General features: G+C 39.0%; 1 protein-coding gene across 5 annotated transcripts in view; it reads right to left on the bottom strand.

Moving 5' to 3' along the window:
• Window positions 1–27,837, bottom strand: part of KLF12 (KLF transcription factor 12) — a 291,436-nt gene that overhangs the window by 79,898 nt on the left and 183,701 nt on the right. For 4 of the 5 annotated variants that reach the window (XM_067466904.1, XM_067466905.1, XM_067466901.1 and 1 more), the window contains exon 5: window positions 25,656–25,715. The exons of the other annotated variant lie outside the window; for it this stretch is intronic. In XM_067466904.1, the coding sequence (XP_067323005.1) occupies window positions 25,656–25,715 (60 nt within the window). The remainder of the gene's footprint in view (window positions 1–25,655; window positions 25,716–27,837) is intronic. 5 annotated transcript variants of the gene reach the window in all.

The following is a 27,837-nucleotide window of genomic DNA, read 5'->3' as shown; positions in this document are numbered from 1 at the left end:
TAAAGTGGTAGGGAAAACTACCTCATATACTCATGTATAAGGGTGCTTCCAGACAGTGCTAAAATCCATATTTTATAATTGAATTGAAAAATCCCATGACCTGATAGAGGGAGGGAAGCATGTGTTTTGCATGACTACAAGGTGCAAAGGTGCACATTTTTTTCAGGCAGAATTGGGTCATAAACACAACTTTTTAACACATAATCTTTAGCTACTAACCTGGTCCCTCCCACACTTTGGCTAACCTCCTCCCCTTTAACCGGTTACTTCCAGGTTTTACAGCATGTATAGAAGGGCCCTAAGTCAACCATGTTTAAGTCAATGGTAGACGTTGGGGTCAAAATTATGGATTTTGATATCACCCATGGGTAAGTCAAGAATCATTCCATGGAGAGGGAAAAGCACCAATGCTCCCACTGACATTTCCCCGACAAGGCATTCAAAAAGCCCAGAATCAGTACCACAGCAGGAATCAGCCCAAGGCTGGTGAACTCGCCAGAAGCTTCCTAATTAAGGTCACATTCTTGAGGACTTCAAAACTGAGAGGGAGGTTTGAAGGCCTTTTGAATGAGACCAGTAGGGAACTTCTGCCCCTCTGACAGGCTGAGGCTGGTGGGTTTACATGTGAAATTCTAATGTGCCATCAAATGTAAACTGTACCTCACTTTTGGCTATGTAATTTAGCTGAAAAAGTGAGCAACAGATTCAAGCAAATACAGTATTTGGTTTGAGCAGAATATGACTTCTACTGAAAACTACAATTGTCTTCTTCAGTTTTCAGATATTTTCTGGAGGGGAAATGAACAATGTACATGAAAGCCTTTCAATGACTGCAGGGTAGAAATGTATTTTTAAAAATTTCATAGCAATATTCCCACCTTCCAGCAATATCCCCCAGTTCCCACATTGTTGCTGTCTATTAGTGTTGTTTTGCCAATTAAGTGTGGGTTTTTTTAAAGTACTTAAGTTGTTTCAACCTAAAATTATGAAGTATAACTGCGTTATATATGATTCAAAAATATATTTCTAAGAGAACCAACTACGGTTATATTTTATTCCTGGATATAAACTCAGTGACAAATCTGGATCTGCCATGTATACTGACAGGCCGATTAAACATACTGCTCTGTACCCCTCCCACCATAAATTGAGATTTTGAAAAATATCAACTTTGAAAACTGAACCATTAAATGTAAAACACACACTTCTGCATAAACAACAAATGATTTGCCTCATTTATTTTATCCCATGTTTCCTGTTAAGAATATTTCTTCAAGGGCTGGTAAAGCACAACACCACTTAGATTCCCACAGGAGACTGTCTGGCAAATAAATCTATTTGAGATGCAAACAAATAGTATTTACTCAGAGATATAGCAATATGTATTTTTTTATTTTTAAAGGGATTTTTTTAAAAAAGGCTTCCCTAGGTGAGTTCAGTGTAAGTAAACAAACAAAATGTTTTACATCATCATACTCAACTATTTTAAAGATCTTTTAAAATACCGTATATCAGCCCCCTTTGACTCCCCATTAATTTCTGCTACTTACTGCGGTTATCAGTATTCAGTATTACTGAGAAACATTATGGAGGATAGACTATATATACTCCCCATCTATATGCAGAAGGATGAATTTGAAGGCAAAAAACAAGAGCTTTGCCATTATTAAATATCATGTTCTGTTCTGGTGTCCTTGATTTCAACAAGCAAAGCAGTGCCTTCAGAGGACAAGGAAGATGAGGAAAGGTTTCCTTGTGTTCTTCCACTTGCAGATGAATCCTAGGTCTCATTGTTGTTGCTGTTTGTCTTCAAGTTGTTATCAATTTATGGCAACCTACATGAAACTATCATAGGATTTTCTAAGGCTAAGACTGTGTAATTAGCCAAGCAAGGACTTGAACCCTGATCTCCAGAGTTGAGGTCCAACACTAAAACATCACATGCTATTTTGCAAATCTATATAAATAAAAATGTAATGTTCATTTGAGGGATTAACATAACTCAAAAACCACTGGATGAATTGACACCAAATTTGGACACAATACACCTATCAGGCCAATGGATGACCATCACTCATAAAAACACTGAAAAACACAGCCGAAGATACTTAAAAAGCCAAAAAATAAAAAATACATTACAACGTATGTGCAAAACCACACACACACACACACACACACACACATACACACACACACAAAAAACATATACACAGACAACAGCAACATATGGCAGCGGACAGCTAGTTTATTACTGCATATGCATGTATTTGACTAAGTTTCTGTGGGATTGCCACTTGTGTGTGTGTGTGTGTGTGTTAAGGGAAAAACACCTGGTCAATCACAATTCTTAGTCAGGTAATTAGGACAATCAAGGATAACACGCTTGAACCATTCCCTGAATGGGGTATAACTTGGGGAATGTTTGTAATGTATTTTGGGATTTACTAAACCACTTGCTTCAGCTCTTACTCGGAGTAAGTTCCTGGCTGAGAGCCTACTATGCTTGTCTCCTCGCACCACTGAATGAAGAAGAAATCTCCAAAGAAGATGCATTAATTTAATGCAAAGAATATGTAAGTTTGTTGCTCCAGATGGACTGAGCTATTTTGTTTTTGAAGCTGCTTATTTAATTTTTTCCTTGACTCTGCTACTTAAGAGTAAATTTTGATTTTCCCATTTTCTTGGCTCATATTTGCTCATTGTGGATGCACAAAAGGGCTGGGGAAGTCTGGACAGGACTGCACGCATTTTGTTTGTTTTCACATAACCAGTAACATAGTTTTAACAATAAGGAGTCTAGATATTAAGAAACCCCAAACTGTTGCTCTCTTGTCAGCTTTTATTTTGTGGGATGAAACCTGTTACTCCCTCTGAATCAATTGAAGTCTCATTTATTCATTGGATCTGTGCTAGTTAGGGATACCATATTCTTCTGTCTCAAAACTGGCAGCTAATTTTCATATTATGTAAAATCAATTTAATTATGCAAAATAGCCTGATTTGCAACCTAATGCAAATTCAACACATTGATAGTGGCAATTTGTTCTTTTATTATGTTTCAAGTGATCTGATAGAAACAGCATAAAGGAATGTTTAAAGTACTAGGTTTGGAACAGGATGGACAACGTTCAAATCTAAACATGATCTTGGAATTTACCCCGTGACCTTGATTACAGTCTCTTCTCGGCAAAGCTACTTTACAAGTTGTTGCAGAAATTAGTAGAGAGAGAGGAACCATGTACATTTGTTGCTGTTGTTGAGTGCTTTTCAAGTTCTTTCTGACCTACTCGCCCAGCATAGAGGGTTTTTTTTTGTTTTTTTTCTTGGAGCTGAGAGTGTGGTTTTTGTCCAGAGCCACTGAGTGGATTTGCATGGCTGAGTAGTGATTTGAACCTTGGTCACCAGAGTCATAGTTCAACACTTTTTTGTGTGTCAGGAGCGACTTGAGAAACTGCAAATCATTTCTGGAGTGAGAAAATTGGCCAGGGGACCCCAGGATGTTTATGCCATCCTATGGGAGGCTTCTCTCATGTTCCCACATGAGAAGCTGGAGCTAACAGATGGGAGCTCACCCTACTTCCTGCATTCGAACCACCAACCTTTTGGTCAGCAGTCCCGTCAGCAAAAGGGTTTAACCCATTGTGTCATTGGGGGCTAAAATCACTACATCACACAAGGCAGTACAACTCCCCTCCCAAAGAACCCTGACAATTTTAAACCTGCCACTTGGGGTGCTGGCCTATTTATTCTTAGCCATGAAAAATTACACACAATTCTGCCTTTTCTGCTTGATCAGTAGATTATAAAATTCTTACTCTATTCCACTTTCAGATGATCAAGCATAATCAGAGCCAAATAACTAAGCCAGACCTGGTCTTTTTTATTTAAAAAGCATAAATAAATTGGCCTGAAATGAATTGTCTGAGAGCACTCAACTAATTTTAATAATGTGATTTGAGGCTGAGTTCTGCCAGCAGTTCTTTTTAAAAAAAAAAAAAAAAATCCATAGTGGTAATTGAGCAGACACTGTTTTGCAGCAGCTAATGCAATTTGGTTCCACCTCCTTAAAAGGACCAACTGCTGCTTTCTCCCTTGAAGACCACAGTGCATTTCTGAGCTCCAAGAGCGCCTAGGCTCTTTCCATTCCTTTCTCTGCCATTCTTTTTCAGTGGCTTTTTGGCGTCTGCTGCAGCTGAGCTGCTCTGCACAGATTTCCTTCCCAGTATGGAAGGGGGGTGGGGAGGCTGGGAAGTGGGATGTGTGTTAATTATGCAGAGAGATGGAGAACAGCCAGACGGCCCCTCTGGTGAACTGTCTCATGCATGCATGGCCTCCTTCCTGCCTCTTCCCCCTCCTCTTCTTAATGCTGCGAAAAGCATCACCTGTTGGTTTTGGCATCTGCTCAAACTCTGGCCTAACGGAAATGACAGAATCAGCTCAAAATGGGAGCCAGCTCTGTACTCCAACTCCCTCCCCCATCCTACCCCACCCACCCAAGCAAGGGAAAGTACAGGGACGGATGAGGGCTGGCTGAGGACCCAGCCATTTCGTACGGGAGCCAAGAGACAGGAAATGGGAGAGGGAGGGAGATCATGTTTCAAAAAGAGCACAACTTATCTCTGCTGAGAGAGACAAGTCGCAGCAATCCCAACAATTTATTATAGGCATTATGGCACGGGGTCATTCATATTAATAGCTGGTGAGAGAGTGTGGGAAGTCAAAGGGGGAGAAAAGGAGGGGGAGAACTCTTCCCACACTGCCAGAATCAGCAACGTTACTTCTCAGTATGTTGACAAAGGGGTTGTGGAGACCGCCATCCAAGAAAGTAACTTTCTCAAGGTCTGACAATGTGGGCCTCCTCTTTTAATCAGCCTCCCGCTGATTAAAATCCTCCCAGGTGACTTTACAAACTCCTGAGTTGCCTTCCAGTTGCACACCTGTTTAGACACACAAACAGACAATGTTCTTACCTCCCACCTGCAGGAATGACTCCATACTTCCCTTAGAAACAATGGCAACAGGCACAACAGATGTACATTCAACTGTGCTCTGCTGCAGAGCAGTCTGCTTGCTTTTCCTCTGGGCATCTCCACTGAGCCCACAGCTTAGGATGGCTTTGAAATCATTGGATTGTTGTAGGTTATTCGGGCTGTATGGCCATGTTCTAGAAGCATTCTTTCCTGACGTTTCGCCTGCATTTGTGGCAGGCATCCTCAGAGGTTGTGAGGTCTGTTGGAAACTAGGAAAATTGGGTTTTGGATCTGAGGATGCCTGCCACAGATGCAGGCGAAATGTCAGGAGAGAATGCTTCTAGAACATGGCCATACAGCCCGAAAAACTTGCAACAACGCAGTGATTCTGGCCATGGAAGCCTTTGACAATACTTTGAAATCACATTGGCGTGGTTCTCCATGTTAATGGCACCTTGAATGGGCCAGGAGGACACCCATAAGAAAAGAGGAAAGGGCTCAACACCCTCATTTTTTGTTTTAAACCAAGTTACGCTATTTGTGCATACCTATCCACCATAATAAGTAACACATTGGTTTACAACATAATGCAGCACATTGCAATGCAATGTAATTTACTAGAGACTGCCTTTCATTGTAATAAATAACACAACTATTTGCAATAGATACAATAAAACAAGAGTAAAATAGATGGCAAGGGACCCTGAGACCAGTAAAGTCAGCATGAAAAATCAGCAATGAGTTTACTAACAGGCAAAGCTCCCCCTCCCTCTCCCCCAGTCTAAGTGCTTGTTAGATTTGTAAGGCAGAGCCGGGCATACATGGTCCGTGTAGTTTTCCACCTGTTTTCTCTGCCCTTGTCTCAAATTTAGCAAATTTTATGATGTGGCAGCAACAGGAGAAAAGCAGTCATTTCAGACAAGTTGCCCGGGGAACACTTGCCTCATTTACAAATTGAATAGCAATCTCATAATCTTCCTAGAGGTGTTATTCAGTTTGAGAGCAGGGATGCATTTTTCGAATGTCCTGTTATAACAGAAAATTAAGGGATTTCCCTCAAGCTTAGAAGAAAATATTGTGCAAGAGTGAATTTGGGGGCCAATTTCCATCATTGGAATTTGCCTCCTGCAGAGGCCAGGGATTAACCTCCTCCCCTACCCCCAAAATACCTCCTTTTCAGACACAGCCTTCCCTCTAGATCAAGCCCAAATACCCATTTTCTTCTTTAGACTCCCTCAAAAAGATGACAAGAAGTGACGTCACACAGAAGAATGGTGATATTTGGAGGTAATACAGGCATCTGGGTGATTGTGGAGGTATTTCTGTATATTTCCATGCATTTGGGAAGGGGTGACTTTTGCATGATTTGGGAGGCAACAATTACCCACAATTGCAACTTTTTGGGACCTTTTGGAATGTTTTGGGGCTGCAAGTGCTATGGATGTAGGTTCCCCAAAACTGCACAGTGTCTGCACAATGCCCACCCCTGTGGGAAAGAAAGATAATACAGCCAATGTGGAGAAGGGTCTCCTTCAAGTCCTCAGAAAATGTGTAAGATGCCCTGTAATAGGTAAAGGTAAAGCTTTGCCTTTGACATTAAGTCTAGTCATGTCCAACTCTGGGGAGTGGTGCTCATCTCAATTTCTAAGCCAAAGAGCCAGTGTTGTCCGTAGACACCTCCAAGATCATGTGGCCAGCATGACTGCATGGTGCACTGTTACTTTCCTGCCAAGATGGTACCTATTGATCTACTCATATTTGCTTGTTTTCAAACTGCTAGGTTGGCAGAAGCTGGGCCTAACAGAGGGAGCTCACCCCGCTCCCTAGATTTGAACTACCAACCTTCTGTCAGCAAGTTCAGCAGCTCGGCAATTTAACCCACTGCTCCACCAGGGCCCCCCTCTGTAATAGCTTGTAGCCATGGGAAATCCATGGTTCTAAACTGTTCTAAAGTACTTAAAAAAACTAAAGGACACTGGTGCTTTGCTTCTACAGTGTTGCTAAAGTTCTGGCGGTGAAAATTTCAGAACTCTAACAAAACGTTCAAAATTTCATTATTATTTCATTATTGGCTATTTTTATGACAGAACCAATTAGGAACTGCCATTTATAATGAATTTTTGAAAGTTTTGTTAGAGTTCTGAAATTTTCACCACCAGAAGTCTAGCAACACTGTAGAAGCAAAGCACACACTCCTAATTTTGTAAGTACTTTAGAACCATTTAGAACCATGGATTGCCCCTGTCTAATAGCTAGCCAATGCAATTTCCTACTACAGCATTGATACAATATGTGCGTAGTAGGGTATTCTGTTACGCTTAGCTACCTGTATTTTATTCTAGCTACATCCTATGAACTGACTGCCATGGCAGCCCCACAGTTCAGTGTTATGTATGCAAATGTGCACTCATGTAGTGTTTCTTGTCATTTCAGCCTTCCCAAAATGTGCCCCTTCCAGACCAGCTTTTCAAGATGCATGAGAACAGAGTTGAAGAAGGAGGAATCACCTTTTTTCTAATTCTGCTCATCAAGTTAGGGGAATAAAGGGAACGATAGAGCCCTTGAACATTTCAAAGCTATGTAACAAATGTGATATTGGTCAGGGGCAAGTTGCCCCGCAGGGTTAAGGAATACTAGACCCGCTGAAATTCTATCCATCTGTTGACGGATGTAGGTGCCTCATCACTCTGGCGGGCACAATAAATACAAGACAGTGCTTACATACTTTCTGTATACAAGTCAGCTCTGAAAGCCAAGGATGACACGTTTCCCAAGACCATTTTATTAACCAAAAATCCAAAACTGACCCAGTTACAAGTTTTAGTTTAATGTCACTGGTTTGTCGAGATACATTTTGGCAAAAATGGAAAGTGTAAGCTTTTTATATGGTGTAATGCCCTTTCACAAAGAGCTGCCGGCTACCATCATCATCATCATCATCATCATCATTAATGTTTATTTATACCTTGTTTTTCCTCTCAACCAGGGAGACTCAAAGGGGCTGTATGACTGTACATGTGTAGTATACTGTATACCCATATATGCACACATGCATACACTGGCCGGAACAGTTTTTTTTCTTTTCCAGCAGCAATGGAATGCTGCCCTTGATCTCATTTTTAAGACAAAAAACCCTCTACATTAACATTCAATGAATAGTCATTTCCAGTCTCCAACACGCATGCACAATTTCTCTAACCCACAGAATTCTTCCAGAATACTGTGAATCTCACTTTTCAGTGCTGCCAAATGCTTCACCTCACTCACTATGCTCCAGTGTCCTGTCACTTCTGGCAACCAGGCAGGTAAACAAAAGAAAGTGATCTCCCCACCCACTGATCCAACACACGCACACCCACGCTGCTTTATTGGCATATCAACTAACTAGAGCTCCTTATAATTAAAAAAGTAATTTTCTGTATCTTAGTTGAGATTTACTGAGTCTGTGTAAATTCTGGAAAAGAGGAACAGTAATTGCTTACAAGCTTCCTGCCTCTGTGCAGGTGCAGAAATCGAGAAATCTTGCATAATTCATAATGGAAAAATGAAGTCATGCACACTCCTCCTGTCCCTTATGCACACGGTAAAACAACATACTAGAGTTTTTGCAGATTGTAGTGGAAATCTCTACCACAGGTTTCACAATTCTCCAGCTGGAATATTCTGGGAGTTTTAGTAAAAAAAAAAAAAAAGGATCCTATATACTCATGTAGAAGTCTAGAAGTTTTAGTCAAAAATCAACCCAACCTGAGGAGACATATCCACTGGTCAATGTGAAAACTGGACCTCAACTTTTGTCAAGAAAGGAACCACCCTCTTCTCCATGTAGACTGGTGAAAGGCATGATCTAAGGCCCCATCTACACTGCCATATAACATCCAGATTGTCTTCTTTGAGCTGGATTATATGGCAGTGCAGACTCATATAATCCAGTTCAAAGCAGATAAAGTGGATTATCTGCTTTGATAATCTGGATTATATGGCAGGGTAAATCCAGTCTTAGTCCATACTGGGATAACCTAAAGAAAGCATCAACCAACCCTATTATCTCCAGTGTAGATCCGCTTCTGGGTGAGAAAATGATGATGGCAGCCAAGGGCAGCTGCTCCCCCCCCCCAAGACAGCATCAGTGCTCTCCTTTCCCTATGGAATGACTTCTGACTTATCCATGAGTCAAATCAAAAATCCATAATTTTAGCCTTAAAACCTGCTCTCTACTTATACGAGGTTGGCAGAGATGTGAGTATATACAGTAATTTTTCAAGGCTCTGGGAATCCAAGATATTACACTGGTACAAGATTTTGAGAAAAACCTGGACAGACTGCCTACTGCGGTCCCTTCTCTTTCCTTGTCACTGCAAACCGAGTCTCCCTTTGATTTCAGTTCCCACTGCTGCCTTATAAAGAAAGAGAAAAGCTGCTGTTGTCCCATCTGCATGTTACTATCCCTTGCTTCTGGGCTTAAAGCAGAGGTATCAAACTTGTAGCTCTCCAGGTGTTTGGGCCTCCAACTCCCAGAAGTCCTAGTCAGCTTGTCCAATGGTCAGGAATTCTGGGAGCTGAAAAAACAGCTGGAGGGCCACATGTTTGACACCACTAGCCTAAAGAAAAAGAAGAACAGGTGTGTAGGTGAAATTGGTCAAGAGAAGCATGCCTCAGAAGGTGTGTGGTGACATTGGCAGTATTTATGTATTTTCCAAATTTGTATTCTAAACCATGGGCTTTTCACAGTTCATAATTTCAGTAAGGACCTTCTTTAGTAATATATCAGCCAAGGAACCCACAAGTTTATCCAACAAACAGACTGACATACATTAATGAATTCCTACTCATATCATGCCTCATCACTCACTGATCTGCTAGATCGGATGCAAAATGAAGTTTGCACTATTTTGAAAGCTATAGGTTCCCCAGCCTCCCCCCTAGAATAGAATTTCTATAAAATACAAATACAGAAAGCTGTTTGGGATGTTGCCAAAAATAGCACAGAATATGGCTTATTTAAATTGCTAGCTAGTAGCATGATGCATTGCAATCTGAATAGAAAAATGTCAGTGTGGAATATATCTATCTCTGTACCTGCTAGGACTTTAATATCCAAATTCTGGTAATCAAAAATCAGAAATGAAGGCCATTTCAAAACAAAAACAAAAAAAAGGCTTTTCTAAGATCTTGAATTGAACATGATCATTAGCTAAGGATTGCTGACTGACTATTGAGAGGAAGCAAAAGAAATAAAAATCCGGGGAATGGGAAATAGAATGGAGAATCCTGGAAGGCAGATCCACTGAAGAGCAGTGTTTCGTAACATGTTCAACATAACACAAAAACACCAGAATAATCTCAAGATCCTATCACAGTCTGGTAATAATTTGAAATGTCCCATGATACTAATGAAGTTCTTTGTCCTTTTGAGATTCCTTTCACTCCAATTTAGTTCCTTAATTTTTTTCAGAAATGCTGCAAAAGTAAAACACTGGCTGAAGGCAAAGCTGTCCACGACATTCATTTCCCAGAGACCCTCTGGGTGTCATGACTCAACGAAGCAGAGGGAGGACAAAAGTGAGATCAAGGCAACAGCATAGAAAGTGGAATGAAAGAGGGAGGCAGAGAATCCATCTGCAAGTATCACATACGTTGGTAAAAACTGGATGCTGTAGAACTAAAACTGACTATGTCACACAGACACATAACAAGAAACCTCTGGGTCTATGTGAAATAAGCAATAAATATAAATATATTTTATATAGAATAGAATAACTTTTGCTGTGTACTATTTCACAACAAAATTAAATGCTCTCCCCAGCACACATCACAAAACACAACACACTCATCCCTCCACACTCCAATCGCTACTGCATAGCCCTGAAATACAAATGAAAGGTTGTGATTCTTTACATTTCATTATGACACTTCATGTTTGTGTCCATATCTCTAAGGGGTTGGTTTACCCTACAGTTTGCTAGTAAGACTGAATTACTGTGTTGTGAAATGATGTGTGTCTAAAAATGTGTCAAAACATGAAAAACCTAGCCCGGAAAAACCTACAACAACCCAAAACATGAAATGCCTGGAAAGCTCTGGTCTAAACTGTAAAAATCACGTTCCAGTTTAGTCACAGAATAGAACTGTGGATCAGGCACATTGATCATGGTGAATCCTCTGATTTCATACACAATGGTGATTTATAGTGGAAGCATACCATAAAATCTAGGTTCTTGTGGGCTTTTTCGGGCTATAGAGCCATGTTCTAGAGGCATTTCTCCTGACGTTTCGCCTGCATCTATGGCAAGCATCCTCAGAGGTTGAGAATGACCTTCTCAACCTCTGAAGATGCTTGCCATAGATGCAGGCGAAACGTCAGGAGAAATGCCTCTAGAACATGGCTCTATAGCCCGAAAAAGCCCACAAGAACCTAGTGATTCCAGCCATGAAAGCCTTCGACAATACATACCATAAAATCACTTGGAAGATTTAGAAAATTCCCAGAGAAGACATAGATTTGCCAGTGAAACCATGGGTATTGGTTCAACCAGTATGGATTAGAGGATATCCTTTTTCGATTAGCATTTTTTATATTTATTACATCCCCAAGGCAGACATTTTGGGACTGACCATGCCCTCATAGCAGTTGTTGTATGTAGGTGTCCATTTTTCAAAGTACCAAATACATCTATGAACCTGCAAACTTAGGGTAGTCCCCTGAAAAAAGTAACAACAAACAATTCCCTATACCTGGCCAGGCAGTTTAACTGTGCATTAAAAGTACGAGAGAATGTTAGAATGTTATAAATATGTTAGGAACACATAGATAAACACAGATAAATCACCTGAAGGTGTTCTAAGAGGAGAGAGCTGTGACATCACGAGGAAGATTCTTTCCCAATCACCTCTATACTGGATAAGGACCTACATTTCATCTCTCCAACAGTGGAGGTATCTGTGGGATAATATATGAATTTCACTATTTATGGATTTGATTAAAATTTTCTCTCTAAGAATCTTACGGTCTTCCAATGCAACCGTATGGTCACTTTCTGCTGCAAACTGATCAAAGAGTCATCCTGGAAAAGCTCGAGATTCCTAGAGATAACACCCCCCTTAGGAATATCTAGGTCCTCCAATACAGTCCAGTGGAAATTGACCACTGAGTCATGGTGGAGATCCTAGATATTCCTAAAAAGGTGTTCTCTGAGATTTAAAAAGCAATTTTGTTATTTGCAGGTTTTTACTTTTGTATATATCATGTACCCTTCTTGAGACTGCATAGAGATTACCATCTATGTGATTTATCTGTTTGAATTCACCTTCCACATTTGGAGGTAAAAAGGTTGGGTGGTAGAGCTAACTTTCTTAGATGAAACAGGTGTGTCACATCTACCTACAAGGAGAAGGTCTAGGAGGGGAAACATTCAATTTCAATTTAGCTAGCAAAGGGAAAATGTACTGAGCTTTTATACCTAGAGAGTATGCTGCCACTTTGGGGAGCTTCATGGGTGCTGTTGTTGCTTTTGGGGAACTGAAGCTTCCATTTTCAAGATGACACACTTCAGCTACCCTCTTATTACAAAAATAGTACAAACCCCAATACTCTCCTCCACCAAGGAAGAGTGCAGCTATACAGCAGGCTTGCTCGAGGAAGCAGTGAATACAAAATAATATTCTGCATTTATAAAGGGGATGAGTTTTATAACACAATATTTTGTTGTCTTTTGCAGCTAATAGGATCTTTAGAAATAAGTGACCTTTAACTAAAAAGTAGATTATAACTACAATGACCTCGATCATACAAGGGTGACCTTTCTATAGAGATGTAACTTTCTGGACAGTTACAATAAATAAATGCATGTTTTCTGATTTTGTCTGTAATTGTAGTGTAGTTTTTAATTTAGTTTTAATTATACTGGGAGCTGCCAATTACGTTTGGAAATGTTTGTTCATGTTTGGCCATTTGTGATTTAATTATTGTGTTTTGTAACGGCCAATTGGCGGAGCAATAAATGTGAAACTAGCATGACAAACCTTACCCTGGCAATTGGCTGAGTACAAAACAATGAACTCTTTGGGTTGAATATAAACTGAAGTTCTTACTACTCATTACATACAAACATGTGTAAAAGAATCACAAAGGCTTTTGTTGTTGTATTTCCAAAGGAAGTGAAACTTCAGAAGTTGGAGATTTGGAGTTTCTTTATAAGAATGGAAACACTGGAATGATATGTAGCGGGAAACGATGGCAGAGACAGGATGCTCCATGTCACCATAGTGTTTACATCCTTTCCACTATTTTTTCATTTTACCAACAGGTGTTAACCTTGAAAATTTCAACCTGTAGGGAAAGTGGATGGTTGGTGCAAAGTGAAGCAGGGTCTTGCCAGTAGAGGAGAAAGAGTTCATCCCTCTGCTATGTCTCTGTACTATGTCCCAAAGCATACTTCTTGTTAAAAGAAATAGCTGTTAAGGCTTTTTTCAAGGCATTTCTGTATGGACTTCACAGCCAAAAGCACAGCTAACTATGAGCTTCACCTACAATTATAGACATTACATTTCCTTTTCAGACATGACATAGCTATAGGTCACGTCTTGTACCTTGTTAAAGCCAGCACTCTTTTCAGCCATACAAAGATCTGTTCATTAGTGGATAAGCACTTGTTCTTTGATTAGTTCAGAAGTGATACACAGTTTCTGATCATGAAATCCGATACACAGTTAGTGATAATGAAATCCTTTAATCTCTTATTCCAGCAAAATAAGTCAAATGCTGGCATTAAGTATTCAAGATGTTATAATCAATTCAGATCAAGCCTTCTTCTTCTTAAAGTTTTTTAATGCTTGGAACGAGTCGGATCCATCTCTTTTAGTGTACAATTACGGGATTGGCCTGCTATCTCTTTCTTATTCAGCAACAGGTTGTCTGAAGTCTTTGGGAGGGGGTTCAAATCAAGCATGCAAATGCATATTATTCCTTGATGCTTGCTCATGCAGCATCATTAATCCCCAGCAGGAAATCAATAGGCTTAAAACACTTAATCACATCAAAATGGAACATATAAATCCATGCAGATGACTTTTTGTGTACTTGATAGGGAGATAAACAGCATTTATAGAGAGCCTCCTTTCTCATTAGGAGAAAAAAACTGAAGACTATCTGAAGAATATAAATGTATTCTCTTTCTCTTACTCAGCAACATTATCAGGCAAGGACTTTGTCAGTTCCATAGATACAACCCCAAACTAAAAAAATGCAGACACATTCTCCTTTTATTAAAAAATTAAACTGGTGAGTAAACTGCTTAATTTGTTATACAAAAAGTAATAATGACTTAGCTGATTATTATTAAATGGAAAGCTAATTGAAGAAATTTTACTCCACAGTTTTACTTTTTAACAAAGGAGAATGTAAAAAATAATAATAGGGTCAACATTTGGTGGGTTTTACCTACAACTTTTATCTTAAATATTTTTTTCTGGCTGCAGAAGTATGAACAATCTTGAATGCCTGTACGTCTGATTTTATTGACCTTGAGAGAGTGAGTACAATCCTGAATAAGTGCCAAATTCACTTATTTATAATAAATTCCAGTTTAGATTTAAACAATGTATTAAGTACAGATTCAAGACATTTATTTTACATTCAATATACAGGCAGTCCCTGAGTTACAGACATCTGACTTTCAAACAACTCATAGTTAAAAACAGGTGAGACAACAGGAAGTGAGGGAAATCTACCCCTCGGAAGGGAAATTAACTCCTGGAAGAGTTATCATGGGGAAAAGGTATATCTACTGAAGCTTTATCACCAGTCCTTGTTTCCACAACAAGCCAATTTTTTTCAAACCCAATTATCACAGGGACAAATGTTACAGAGGTGTTAACCCTTCCCTATAGTATTGAAAGATGATGACGATGACAAAAACGATGATGATGATGATGTGATATATATATATATATATATATATATATATATATATATATAGAGCGAGAGAGAGAGAGAGAGAGAGAGAGGAGTTACACTTACAAATTCAATTTAAGAACAAACTCACAGGACCTATTTTGTTTGTAATTTAGGTACTGCTTGTACTTCTGAAACACATGACATGAGAGTCTTGGGAACTGAAGGAAGAATCTGTCTACTTCCTAAACATATCTGAAATCTTTCTTAGGATTTTCTTTGACAAAAATCTTTCACTTTCTATTTTTGGAAAAGAAGGTGAACTACCTCCATTTATATTATTTAAATGAGATTTAGAAGAAAGAACGACAATTAATTTTCAGTACAGTGTGTGCAGCCCTATTAAGATCTGGCCCACTGCCAATGCCTGTGTGTGACAAGCTGGCACCCTTCAAAAACTGTAGGCATTTCACAATGGAGCAAGAAAGGTTAAGCCACCTAACCTTCTTGATTACCGAGTATAAACTTGCAAGAAGAATTGATTGAGAGGAAATAATTAATGGTTTTGCAGTGAAGAAGACTAAAACAATGTAAACTCTAAAGTTATTTAGCACAACGCTTGTTGCAATGTTGAGCCACTAGAATGAAAAACAATGAGAAAATCTCATTATGAACAGCCAAAAGGTTATTTAAAAAGTTAGCCAAGTGGTAGGATGCTGGGTATTATTTTCCAAGAAAGGAGGGAAGGTGCATGTTTTTCAGATATTTAAAATATAGACCAGTTACTTCAAAACTAGGACAAAGTTTTTTCATGGCTCATGAGATTATATGTGGTATTACTGAGAGAAGAGGAGGGTTGGTACACATTTGTACCAGCTAGTTCCAAACTAATGCTTGGGTCATGCTGCAGAAGGAAACTGAGATGGAAGGAGGGCAAGGGATTGGCCCCAGAGCACGCAAACCTAATGTTTCAGTGAGGACTTTAATCTGAATAATCTAAATCTCAGTCTGAAATACAAACCATTTTATATCACTGGCCCTCTGGTTCAGGGGCCCTGTCTTGCTTCTGGGTTGCCAGTTGACATCTACTTTTCTAATACCCAGAATGTTCTATAAATAAATTCTTTTTAGCTTTATGACTATCTCCCTTCTGGTGTCAAGGTAAAGAAGTTTGCACCAGTCCACAATGTAGCCTCTCCTAATAGAAACTATTTGGTTGTCTCCTGCCCAGAGTTTAGAGAAGTTACTTTTTTGGATTACAGCTCACAGAATATCTCAGCCATTATGGCCACGGCAAGTCAATGTAATTAATTACATATCCATGTAATTAAGAAAACAAAAATGAAGTGAGGTGATTTTGGAGTGCAAGAAAGGGCAAATATTTCCCAAATTAAAGCAAAATCAAAAAAAGTAAGAAATTGCATGTAACTTCAACTCAGTCATAGAAAAAAAGCTTTCCGATAGCAGAGTGTTTTAAGTCAAGCAGTCCTTTCAACTACTATTATTTCCCTTTCCATGAAATCCCAAAGGCAGCTCCACAACCGCCAGTCATAGAGTAAGCCAAGTTGTGAGCTAAGGCAGCAACAGCAGGCCATAGATGCTAACATGGATAGCTATGTTGTAAGATCTGGCACCTGGATTTTGCAGCTGCCAAACACAGGAGATCTGGTGGAAGGGAGCAAGCTGTGTGGCCAAAGATCAAAACTGGAATAAAAGACTAACACAAGAACAAACCAAATGCTAGTGGGGGAGGATAAAAGGACAAGAAGCATAATGAACTGTCTGTCATTTATGAAACGTGGATTGGAAATACATTATCATAAATGAACCTGAAATGGGGACCAGTATATAGGAAAAATCTTGATTTGTATTAGTTACTCCAGCACAGAGTAATTGTAATTCGCACACCTATACTATCTCAACTCACCGCCCTTTCTTTTCTTCCATGACTGTTGCTATGACTAGAGAGGTGTTGGGTTTCATCCCTGACTGCCCAAGTCTCCAGCCCTCAATGAGTAGATAGACTAGATAAACTTAGGGATTCCTCCCAATTTCCTGTAGTTAAGTTGGTTAAGAAGGGGTTAAGAAGGGGGAATTGCCCTTTGCATGGTACTATCTCCTCCCCATTTGAATACCTAGGAATGTAATCCTATAGGGAAAACGTAACTTCCTCTTTTAAAAGGTATTTTTATTACCCTGGCCTGAGCCATGTGGCCTGTCTCCATTTTTCAGGCTCTCTTCCTTTTGTCCTCCATAGAGAGAGGAAGCATCTTGCTTTTGTCCAGCAAGGATGTAGTAGAGAAATAGTTACTTTTATTATTTTTTCCTTTTCTTTTACCTTAGATGATAGCTCAGTGAAGCTAGTTAGCTCCAAGAACCTTTCCTATCCAGAATGGATTTCTTATTTACTGTGCACCCTGCACTCTGCTATATTTTGGTGGAATCACCCCCAGAGAGGGTTATTTTTGAGCCTAACAGCTCTTGATTCCCAACAAGAGGTAGTGAAGGCAAAGAGTAAAATGCACAAACTTCCATTGTACTTTCTAGGGGTTTCTGCAACATACAGGTATGTGGTCCTGGTAAGAGTTTTTTTAACAGAAAAAAATGATATTGGGGAAGAACTAAGATGGATAGAGTAGGGAGAGGATCCCACACCACAAAAAAAGAACGCCAATTCAACATTTTGCAGCTATCTTTTCATTCAAACTCAACAATAGGCACTAGGCCTGGGTAACAACGGAAAAATTTGTTTCTAAAATCGATTCATTTTTTGGGGTTTTTTGCGTTTCGATATTTAAAAGAATTCCGAAATTTTTTTTAAAAAAAGTTCGATATTTACGAAATTTCGTAAATGGTAAAAAAATTACAAAACAATAACGAAACAATAATGAATCGATTCGTTAATGGTGGACGCGACCGCGCAATATGCTAAAAAACCTCCAAATGGGACAGGGGGAACTTCTGAAGCTTCCCTCTCCCTCTGTTGTTGACTGTTGGTGTGATATTATAATTTTTTTCACTAATTAAACAAAAAACAACTATAAAACTTGCCCCAGACATGCGGAAATAATAACGAAACGACCTCAAACCAATAACGAAACGAATACATAACAAAATACAAAGCATTTACGAAACGAATTGAAAAATTCGTTTCGTTTTTAAGCTGCTCCAGAATGGTTCGTTATTGCTTCGTTAACCAAAAAAAAAATAACGAATTTTTAACGAATTACGAATTAACGAAACAAAACCGCCCAGCCCTAATAGGCACCATCTTCTACTGGCCAAACTTATAAATTTATGCTTTTTTAGCAATCAGCAGAAGGCAGTGGCAGCTGGTGAGAGAATCTTATCCCCCAATACTGCTTAGCAAGGGATTCTCAGACTGCTGTTTCCCTTGTCTGTTGCAGGCAGTCACACATGCCTCCAGAAGGATCAGCTACAGTAGAATCCCATTCTTTCCCAGATCAATCTCTATTTCAGTATTTAGTGCAGGTACACTGCTGGAAGTCAACACTGCTAAAATAAAATAATTATAGCTACACGAAATAATTCCAACTAGCTATAGAGAGCACACCACACCCCTATTAAAGGAGATCCATTGGCTGTTGATAAGTCTCCAGCCCCAATTCGAACTGCAGGTTATCACCTATAAAGCCATAAACGCCTCGGGTCCTGCCTATCTCAGTGACTGCATTCCCTCCTATGAACCAGAGTGGGCTCTAAGATCTGCCGGGGAGGTTCTCCTCTTGGCTCTGCCACCGTCACAAGCATGGTTGGTGGGGACAAGGCAAAGAACCTTCTCGGAGGTGGCCCCCCAGCTTTGGAACTCACTTCCCAGGGAGATTAGATAGACCCCCACACTGTCCTCCTTTCATAGGGATTTGAAAATGTGACTTTTCAAACAAGCTTTTGAGAATGCTTAGTCCCTATTTTTTTCTGTGCAGCAGTAGCACATCCTTGCACTTTATCCTATACCCTCTCTCCATTGTTGCACCTTGCATTATTCCATTCCTATTGTTTACTGCTTGGCCATGTTTACAGAAGCTTACTGGCACTGGTTGATGACCTCAGTTTTATTGAGTTTGAGTTGATATTTTGATATGTCTATGTGTTTTATTTTATTGTATTTCATATTGTACTTCATTTTTATGTTTGCTTTTAAGCACTTTGTTCCATCTGTAAGCACCCCAAGTCGCTTCGGGGATATAGTGGCAGGATATAAAAAGTTATTATTATTATTATTATTATTATTATTATTATTCATTAACTGAGGTTATGTCTGCATGAAACCTCCCCCTCTCCCAATACTTCCACATCATGACCATAGAGTCAGTAACAAATCAGAATCAACAGATAAGGATGTATTTGGTTCATATTTTTTTAAATATGAGCCAAACAAATGTGAACTTTCAGAATAAATGAATGGACCAGAATACAAGTAGCATTTTTCAGACTTGATGATACAGTCATCCTATCAAAGAACACATGTTGGAAATTATGTCCAGAATGTGTATATTCTGGAAAACTGTGGGCACAAATTAGCACACTAATGAATGAAAATTGCATGTCAAATACATACATATGAGGAAATGCTGAAAACAATATTTATGGCATTTTTACACATAAAAATGCACACAAATGTACATATGCATTTTTGTGTGGTGTTAATAAGAAAAATCTTGCAAACTGGAATGAAACTGAAAGCGTAAACTGTAAAAAATAATATTGCAGAGTGAAATAGATCTGCTTAACAACAATGGAAGACAAAATCTATCTGTACAGCAAAATCTACTGTCTAGGTCAGATAAACGCATCCCTGCTCCCAATATTTTATTCTGAAATGTTTCCATGTAGCCCTGCTGCAATGCAAACTATTTCGAAAGGCCATCAAAACTGCATGGTCAAGAAAAAGACAGACTCGAAGTTTCAAAAGCCACAACATTTCTTGTGATCTGTACCCCATACTTATTGTTCATGAAACAAATGCTTTGGGTATATTTTTAGTAGCAACCACCTCTGGTGTTCATTTTCCATTAATGGACTGTTGGTGCACAATGAACATTGCATGTACATGACACACTACAGCAAAATGCCTGGGTGCAGCAAAATCCTGGTTTAAACTAGAATTAGTTCTTGTTAGTCCAACAAAAAAGTAACATGCAGAAGTAGGTGTTATGAACAAAGCATAAGGCAGACAAAACAGTCTAACATTAGTATAAACAGCAGCAATTACGTCCCTCTAAGTCAGGACGGATGAAGTGTGTTTCTCCTGTCATGGTCCACAAGGCTGCCACTCTTAGTAGACCCCCCCCCCTCCGTTTTTACACTTAATAAAGCCCAACATCCTCTGGGGAGAATTGACTATGCTCCACCCCCAAAGCATTTTAGGTTTCATCAGGCATGTGCATGCCTCTTCAAGTCCATTGCTGATTTATGGTGACTACCTGAATTTCATAGTTTTCTTGAGTAAGGAATACTCAGAGGTGATTTTGCCATTTCCTTCCTCTGAAATACAGTCTACAGCACCTGGTATTTGCTGATGCAATAAGATATGAGAGCCCCTTTTAAGTTAAAAAAATCCTACAATAAATTGGAGGACTTTCAGAAGGAAATCAAAATTAGCCACCATTGCTCTTAGTGGCTTTTCCAAACAACTCATGTATAGAACTGTGTAGGGTCAATGACAGTCTATTGAACATCTTTGGATAGGAACACAGCCCTACAGTTGCCATTTCATATAATTGCTAGTTTCATATGATTCATCCATATTCACCCAAAGCTACTGATATATCAGATATTAGCAGAAGGGCAGACACATTTACAACTATTAATGGGAGGACAGTGATCTACACCTGAACGAAACACCACAAAATATAATTTCATTTCCACAAGTGTTGGTGCTCTTAGTGACCTGGAGCTTGAATCTAAAAAAAATTAAGCCCCTAGTCAAGCTGGACATTTAACAATCCTCTACTACAAGGCATCATGAGCATGACAATTTACAAAGGCATGGTTATCTAGTTCTTGTGCTATGAGTTGAGAGAAAAGCATATCTAAAAGTGATCGAACGAAGAACAAAAGTAGAATATATATTAAAGCACAATTGTTTCATATAGAGAACTTAAAACTTGGTAGAGCTTTATTTTTCTACCCCGCCTCCATCTCCCCGAGGGGACTCGGGGCGGCTTGCATGGGGCCAAGCCCAAGCAACATACAGATTAAAAGCAAACACAACAGCAAATTACAAATTAAAATAGCACAAACAGCAAGATGAATATCCCCAAAGAAAATAAGAAGGAAGGAAAAAGGTGACTAGTGAGTGGCTTTCCAAATTAGTGGAATACCTGGACAGACAATAAGCATCTTCTGGTGTGCCTTTAACTGAATTCTTATTTGACCTTACCCTAACAGAACACTGTCACTGAAGAATCCAAAACTTATCAGAAAAGGCACGCCAGCAGTTGCAAGCATTTGCAGCCATCTGAAATTACGTCACCTTTTGCTCCAAACTACTGAAGAATGAAAGAACTCAAAAGCAAATCTGACACTCCACTTCTGTGTGTCAGATGCCACCTGCCCTTTTTTCTTCTCTCAGCAAAGACTGCTAAAAATTGCTATACCGGGTAAAGCTGCAATGTCAGATTTTTAGGAGGTAAGCACATTGAATCACACTTCTGTGGCTTCAAAAGAACTGAACAGGTTTAAACATAAAAACTATTCTACAAGTTCTGATGCTAACAAGACACTAGGCTAGCTCAAAATGAAATTTCCACAGAGTACACATCACATTTAAAACTGAATGCTTAGCCACGGTGAATGCCTGATTAAGACAACTAAGACCCTGCTGCAAGCAATCCCTTGCACAAATTCTGATGCAGCAGGCTGAATGAGGCCTATCTATCAAGCATTTGGCAGGCCTTCGTGTATAGTTCATATAATGCAGACATCAACAACTTATAGTGAAGGATAGAACAATCTCTATGTTTGGTTTTGCTTGTATCAACGTTTTTTCAAGTTTTCATGTTCTTCATCTTTAACACTAATATGATAGCCAGGTACAACTAAGCTAAAAATGGCAGTGCCTATTGAATTTAGCTGGTGCAAAAGGAGACAAACTTCATTTCCGTTTGCTTTTTAAAGAATTTTGCAAAATTTTCCATAGTGTGAATGGAAAGAACTTGAGCTTTTCTTGAAAAAATACAGTAAGACCTCTATAACTGTGGAACTCATATCTGCGGCTTCACTTATTTGTCAGAAGGTGGGGCATCCCTGGAGGAATTTGCTATGTGATTGTGGCATAACTCTCCCAGAAGTTACAACAGAGTTGTGTTGAAGGATTGTGCAAATTCCTAGAGAGGAAACTCTCTAGGCTCTCCAGCACAACTCTATGGTACACTTAACCAATTCTTTATTAATAAATTTATTTATTTATTTACTTTACTTATATACCGCTGTTCTCAGCCTGAGGGCGACTCACAGCGGTTCACAGCCAATAAAAACAGCAATAATTCCATGCAATAATATAACAACAGTTAACAAATTAACATATTACCTAACAATAAACAATTACTACATTAACCAATCACTATCGTCTCATCGTCCAAAAACATAATCCAGAATTCATCATCCATTGTTCCATTCCTAAATTCTCTGTTCTGTACCCCCCCCCCCAATAATTTTACTACCTCCATTCTTGCAGTACAAACCAGAAACAATATAAAGTCTGTGTTACTTAGGCCCCTTCTTCACTGCCATATAATCCAGTTCAAAGCAGATAATCTGAATTTTATACGGCAGTGTAGAAGGGGACTCAGATTCTCAGTTTTGTATTCAAATAAGCAATAATGCACCACTACAGTGGGCTTCTAGTTCTATCTCTCTCTAATCCAATTGGGACCAAGAGAAGCCCTTCTTTCTCTCCAGAGGCTCAGCCATGTATCTGGGTCATGTTTCTTCTTCCCACAATAATTTGTCTGAAGAAAATTCCAGTTTCTTACAAATAGATTCAAACATACTTCAGTACAAATTTCACATTAATTTGGGTCCTTTATTGGCATTTTAAAAACACATGAATATAACAGTGGAAGAACATGGAGAGTTACAAATGGAAGACAATAATGTCTCGGCACACTCTAAAATCATGCTGTAGTTTGCACAAGGTGCAAAAAACTATTTCCAACAATGAATCGTTTTGTGCAAAATTTGCTAACCTTTCTGTGCAAAAGTATGTATATCTGTAAACAAAAACAACACTTTCCAGTAATAAACATTTTCTTTTTGGCAAAACCCCATACTTCAACCAAAAATATTAATAACATAAAAGTCTGTATTCCTATAGGGAATAACTCACTGAAACTTTTAGTATGTGTGAGTGTGCATGTGCCTTTAAGTTGCCTATGAACTTGTAGCAACCCCATGAATTCCATAGGGTTTTCTCAGACAAAGATATGGCTTTGCCAGTCCTTTCCTCTGAAATATAGCTTTTAGCATCTGTTATTGGCAATCTCCCATACAATTACTAACTAGGGTTGATCCTGCTTAGCTTCTAGGATTAAACAGGATTGGATGCCTTTAGGGTATTTAGAAATGGGCAAGAAGCTGCATAAACATTCATTTTCATCTGCAGCAGAGAGCAAACAGTAGAAATTACTCTGTATACTCATATATACGTCTAGAAATTTTAGTTAAAAAAAATCATCCCCCAAAACTTGAGATGAGTTATTCTAGGTCAATGTGAATACTGAGCCTTAACACCTTAACAAAAATAAACTATCCTCTTCTCTGAGTTGTGTGGCAAAAGGCAAGAGCTTAATCCATCTTGGGAGAACCTAAAAGAAGTACTGACTGCCTCTGTCCTCTCTGCTGTGACACAGTTTGAAGGCCTGGGTGAGGAAATGGCAGTGATGGCAGCTGGCCTTTTGAGTCAGCACTGGTGCTTTGCCCTCTTAGGACAGCATCCCACAAGGGATGATGGTATTCAGTGGCCTTCTGTTTCCTTTAGAAACAGAGAATTTAAAAATAGATCCCACCCCACCATAAAATAAAACAGTTTCCATCTTAAAATAATCAGTTTTAGAGGGTTTCTATGTACAGGGTGAGCAGTGGAGTCAATTTCTCCCAGATTTCACACGCTTCCTGTTTCCAAGCACTTTAAAGATGAAATCCATTGGAAGCAGTCATGTGTAGTTAGGTGGGCTCCATTGGACTCAGTCTTTAAAATGAACAGAAACTATTTCCCCTGCTTCCACCCTCCTGCAACCCCCCACCCCCTCAACTTTTCCATGGTTCATACCAAGATCCATAATTTGGACACCAAAACCAACCTTCGGCTTAAACACAAGGTCAATGTATACATGAATTTACACAGCAGGCGTGGGCAAACTTCGGTCCTCCAGATATTTTGTAATTCAACTCCCACAATTTCTGACAGCCTACCAACTGTTAGGAATTGTAGGAGTTGAAGTCCAAAACACCTGGCGGGCTGAAGTTTGCCCATGTCTGATATACAATATTCATCCTTACATGCAATGACGGAATGTTTGAAGATGAAGCAATGTTCCAATCTGGTATACAAGCTGATTTCCTTGTTCCTAGATGACTAACTATGATAGTACCTATTCTTGGTAGCAATCCATTTCATGAAGCAGTTCCCCTATGGTTCAGACTGGCTTTCATTAGTTCAACAAAACTATCCCAAAGCAAAGGGTTTTACTAACATGAATAAACTAAAACAAAATCACATCAGGGGTACATCAAAAATGACTTAACTACTCAGTGAGATGGATCTAAAAATGTGAAGCAACCTCAAGGCCAGCACAAACTGGAGGATTAAAGGTGTCCCTCACATGTGATATAAACTGAGATGTCAGGACAGTATCCTTTTTATACCTCCTGAGACTTGTTGCAACACACACACACACGCACACACCTTGTGTTGACCATTTCCATTTACTTGAGTAACAGGGTTTCCAGTGGATAAAGCATGCTAAAATAATACATTCAGTCTATCATATGTGCATAATAGCAATAACAACCAAATAATCAGATCATATGCTTTAATCAGTGAGGAAGAGTTATGCAGCTTAGGTAAACTACATAAATAAATGTACACTTTGGGGAAAATGTGTAAAAATGTTAATAAATTTCAGAGGCAGAAGAAAACACAAAGTCTCACAAACTGAAAATGAAACATAGATGGAAATAAAATGCAGGTGGGATGAAAATGGAACTGAAAGATTTTCACAACCACAGAGTCAATTTCATTTAGGTGGGTGCTCTGTGGATTCTGAAAGAAAGTAGTTTTGAGAGCAGGGCTGGCTCTTTCCACTTTACAAAAATACTGAATGTGCTCTTATCGGATGACAGGGATTTTGCTATTTCAGCCCTTCAAAACCTGCTTCCCACTAAGAGGAGTACAACTCCCCAATGCACCAACAACATTGATATTTTCTTATCTACACCCCCCCCCCCCCCCCCAGTTTTGGGCAGCCTGTGGAAATAGAGGAATTGTGCTATATTTAGTTTGGTGGGTCACAGTACACTATATTTTTTTGCAGTAGGACTTCAGAGGATCTCAAATACCAGAAGATAATGTGTGAGCTTGAAGAGGAAAATAAAGCAAAAATATCTAAGTGCTACTCAGATACTTTTCCCTTCAAAAAATCCTTTCCTCTGCACTTTTTACGTGTGTCAGCTCTGACAGAGGGAAATAAAACTGAGTTAAACTCTTTCTCAGAAATGTCAATCACACAACATCAACATTATTATATAATGCACAATAAAATACTTCATACCTGGAGTTGAAAAAACGAAAAGTGTTAACAGCTGACCTGGCACAGCCCCACATGCTTTCTCTGGAAATTGAACACAGACAATTAGGAATTTTAAGAGACCCCTAAGGAACTGCAGAAAGGTATAGACAACAGGGAGGGAAATGTACAGCAAAAACAAGAACCAGCACATAGCCTACCACTAGTATCTTGTACCCCTCCACATGACATTCACCTGCAAGTAACATTTAAACAGCTGCGAGGAGCATTACGTTATGTCACTCAAGTATACCTCTGGGTAATTTAAAGAATTTAGTGGTTTTATAGAAATGATACCTGCGAGTTTCTGTCAACAGAAATGTTTGGCACTGAATATAGAAGCAGAAATAGCTGTTAAGCCATAAACAGCCAGACATCAAATTCAATCAATAAGGGTATGATCTTGCATTTTGTGCAGGGTTTTTCTTAAGGCCAGCTGAGCCTTCCATCTTCTTGTCTGGGTGTCCCATGGTGTCTCGGACATTACACAGAAAAGAAAGCTGGGCTGGAGATTAAAGTAACTGGACGTGAAATAACATTTTGAATTGTGAACTGTTGTGCATATGAGCTGAAGACAGATGAGCTGGGAAGCGACTGTGACTTGTTTTCTCTTTTTAAAACATATTTCTAGGGTTGGCTGTGGCTCATGCAGAAATTCACAAAACAATTTTTCAGCAGCTCTGATGGAAAGAAAGACATGATTACACACAATGATAAATGCTTTCTCGATAATAACTGCATTTGCTGTCCCAAGCATGCCAGTGAGAATATTTGGAGCACACATTTTAATAAAGAACTTTAATTTAGTGATTTGATGACAATTACAAATAGCACAGGGTATGAAAATGTTAACTAACAGGTGACATCTTAGCACCATCCTATTAATTATTTGAAAATGCACATTACGAGGAACACCTGGAAAATGTTTTGTGGATTCAGATGTGTAATTCTATGCAAACTTAAATTTGAGCAGACTCTGTTAAACTGGGGAACCTACTTTAAATTAGTACTTTTCAAGCATCTAGGAATTTAGGCACACATTTGCCCCCTGGTGGCGCAGCAGGTTAAACCACTGAGATGCTGAACTTGCTGACTGGAAGATTAGCGGTTCGAATCTGAGGAGTAGGATGAGCTTCTGCTGTTAGCTTGGAGGTGTGTACGGACAACGCCAGCTCTTTGGACTAGAAATGGAGATGAGCTCCACTCCCCGGAGTTGGACACAACTAGACGTAATGTCAGGTGAATCCTTTACTTTACTTTTGTCTTTGAAATTGGAGGTACATTGGAGTCTACTAAACTATAGACTATCTTTATTATGTTTGTTGAAAGATTCCAACTATCTAAATGAAGTTGGCTGGTTGAGTAAACCACTAACTTATTATTAGCTAATAAAAAGGCAAACAAAAGCTTCTCTTATGACTGAGATACAAAAAACTTATCTTATGAATGAGTTACAAAAGAAAGTAAACACTGAAAAATCCAAATGTTCACTGAGACAAGTCATACTTTCCTTATATCAGGCAATATATGAATATATGAGGAGGGTAGCCTGAGAGACTGACTGGATGTTCCAAGCAACCTCATTTGGAAATGAAGCACAATTACCAATCCTTTAATGCCTTAATGGAAGTTAATAGAATGAAATGCAGATATGTAAATCATGCAGAGATATAATAGGCAATGTTCTACCTAGATCAATTATTTGTTTTCCCAGAAGCTTCTAATAATTTTCTCTATCAGTTGTTAAGGTGATAATATGTATAGGCTTATGCTACATGGTTATATCCTACCTGCTGTGATGCATACTTGCATGAATCTGTGTGCACTTTTTTCAAGGACTAAAGAATAACTAGGAATGTGCGTTAATTTATCCATAAGCAAATTCAACAGGCCTCGTTGGCTTCAATTGCTGTATGTTACTGACAGAGTAAATGCTATCAGTAATATATACATTCAAATGGAATTCACTCAATTCATTCCCACGGATCACTCCTCTTCAGCTATGTGTGTGGTTACCTTCTTTTGCAATAATTTCTGTTTGTAAGCTGTCATTTTCTCCTAGAATGTTTAGAGTGACATAATGTTCAGGGTGTCTAGGAAAATAAAATTATCTCTCCTAATATCCAGTCATATTTGATCAGACCTAGACATCATAGTTAGTGGTGAA

This window comes from Anolis sagrei, chromosome 3 (assembly GCF_037176765.1).
Source record: "Anolis sagrei isolate rAnoSag1 chromosome 3, rAnoSag1.mat, whole genome shotgun sequence".
Taxonomy (NCBI): Eukaryota; Metazoa; Chordata; class Lepidosauria; order Squamata; family Dactyloidae; genus Anolis; species Anolis sagrei.
Note: the sequence above shows the minus strand (reverse complement) of the source record. Positions and strands in the feature narration are given on the sequence as shown.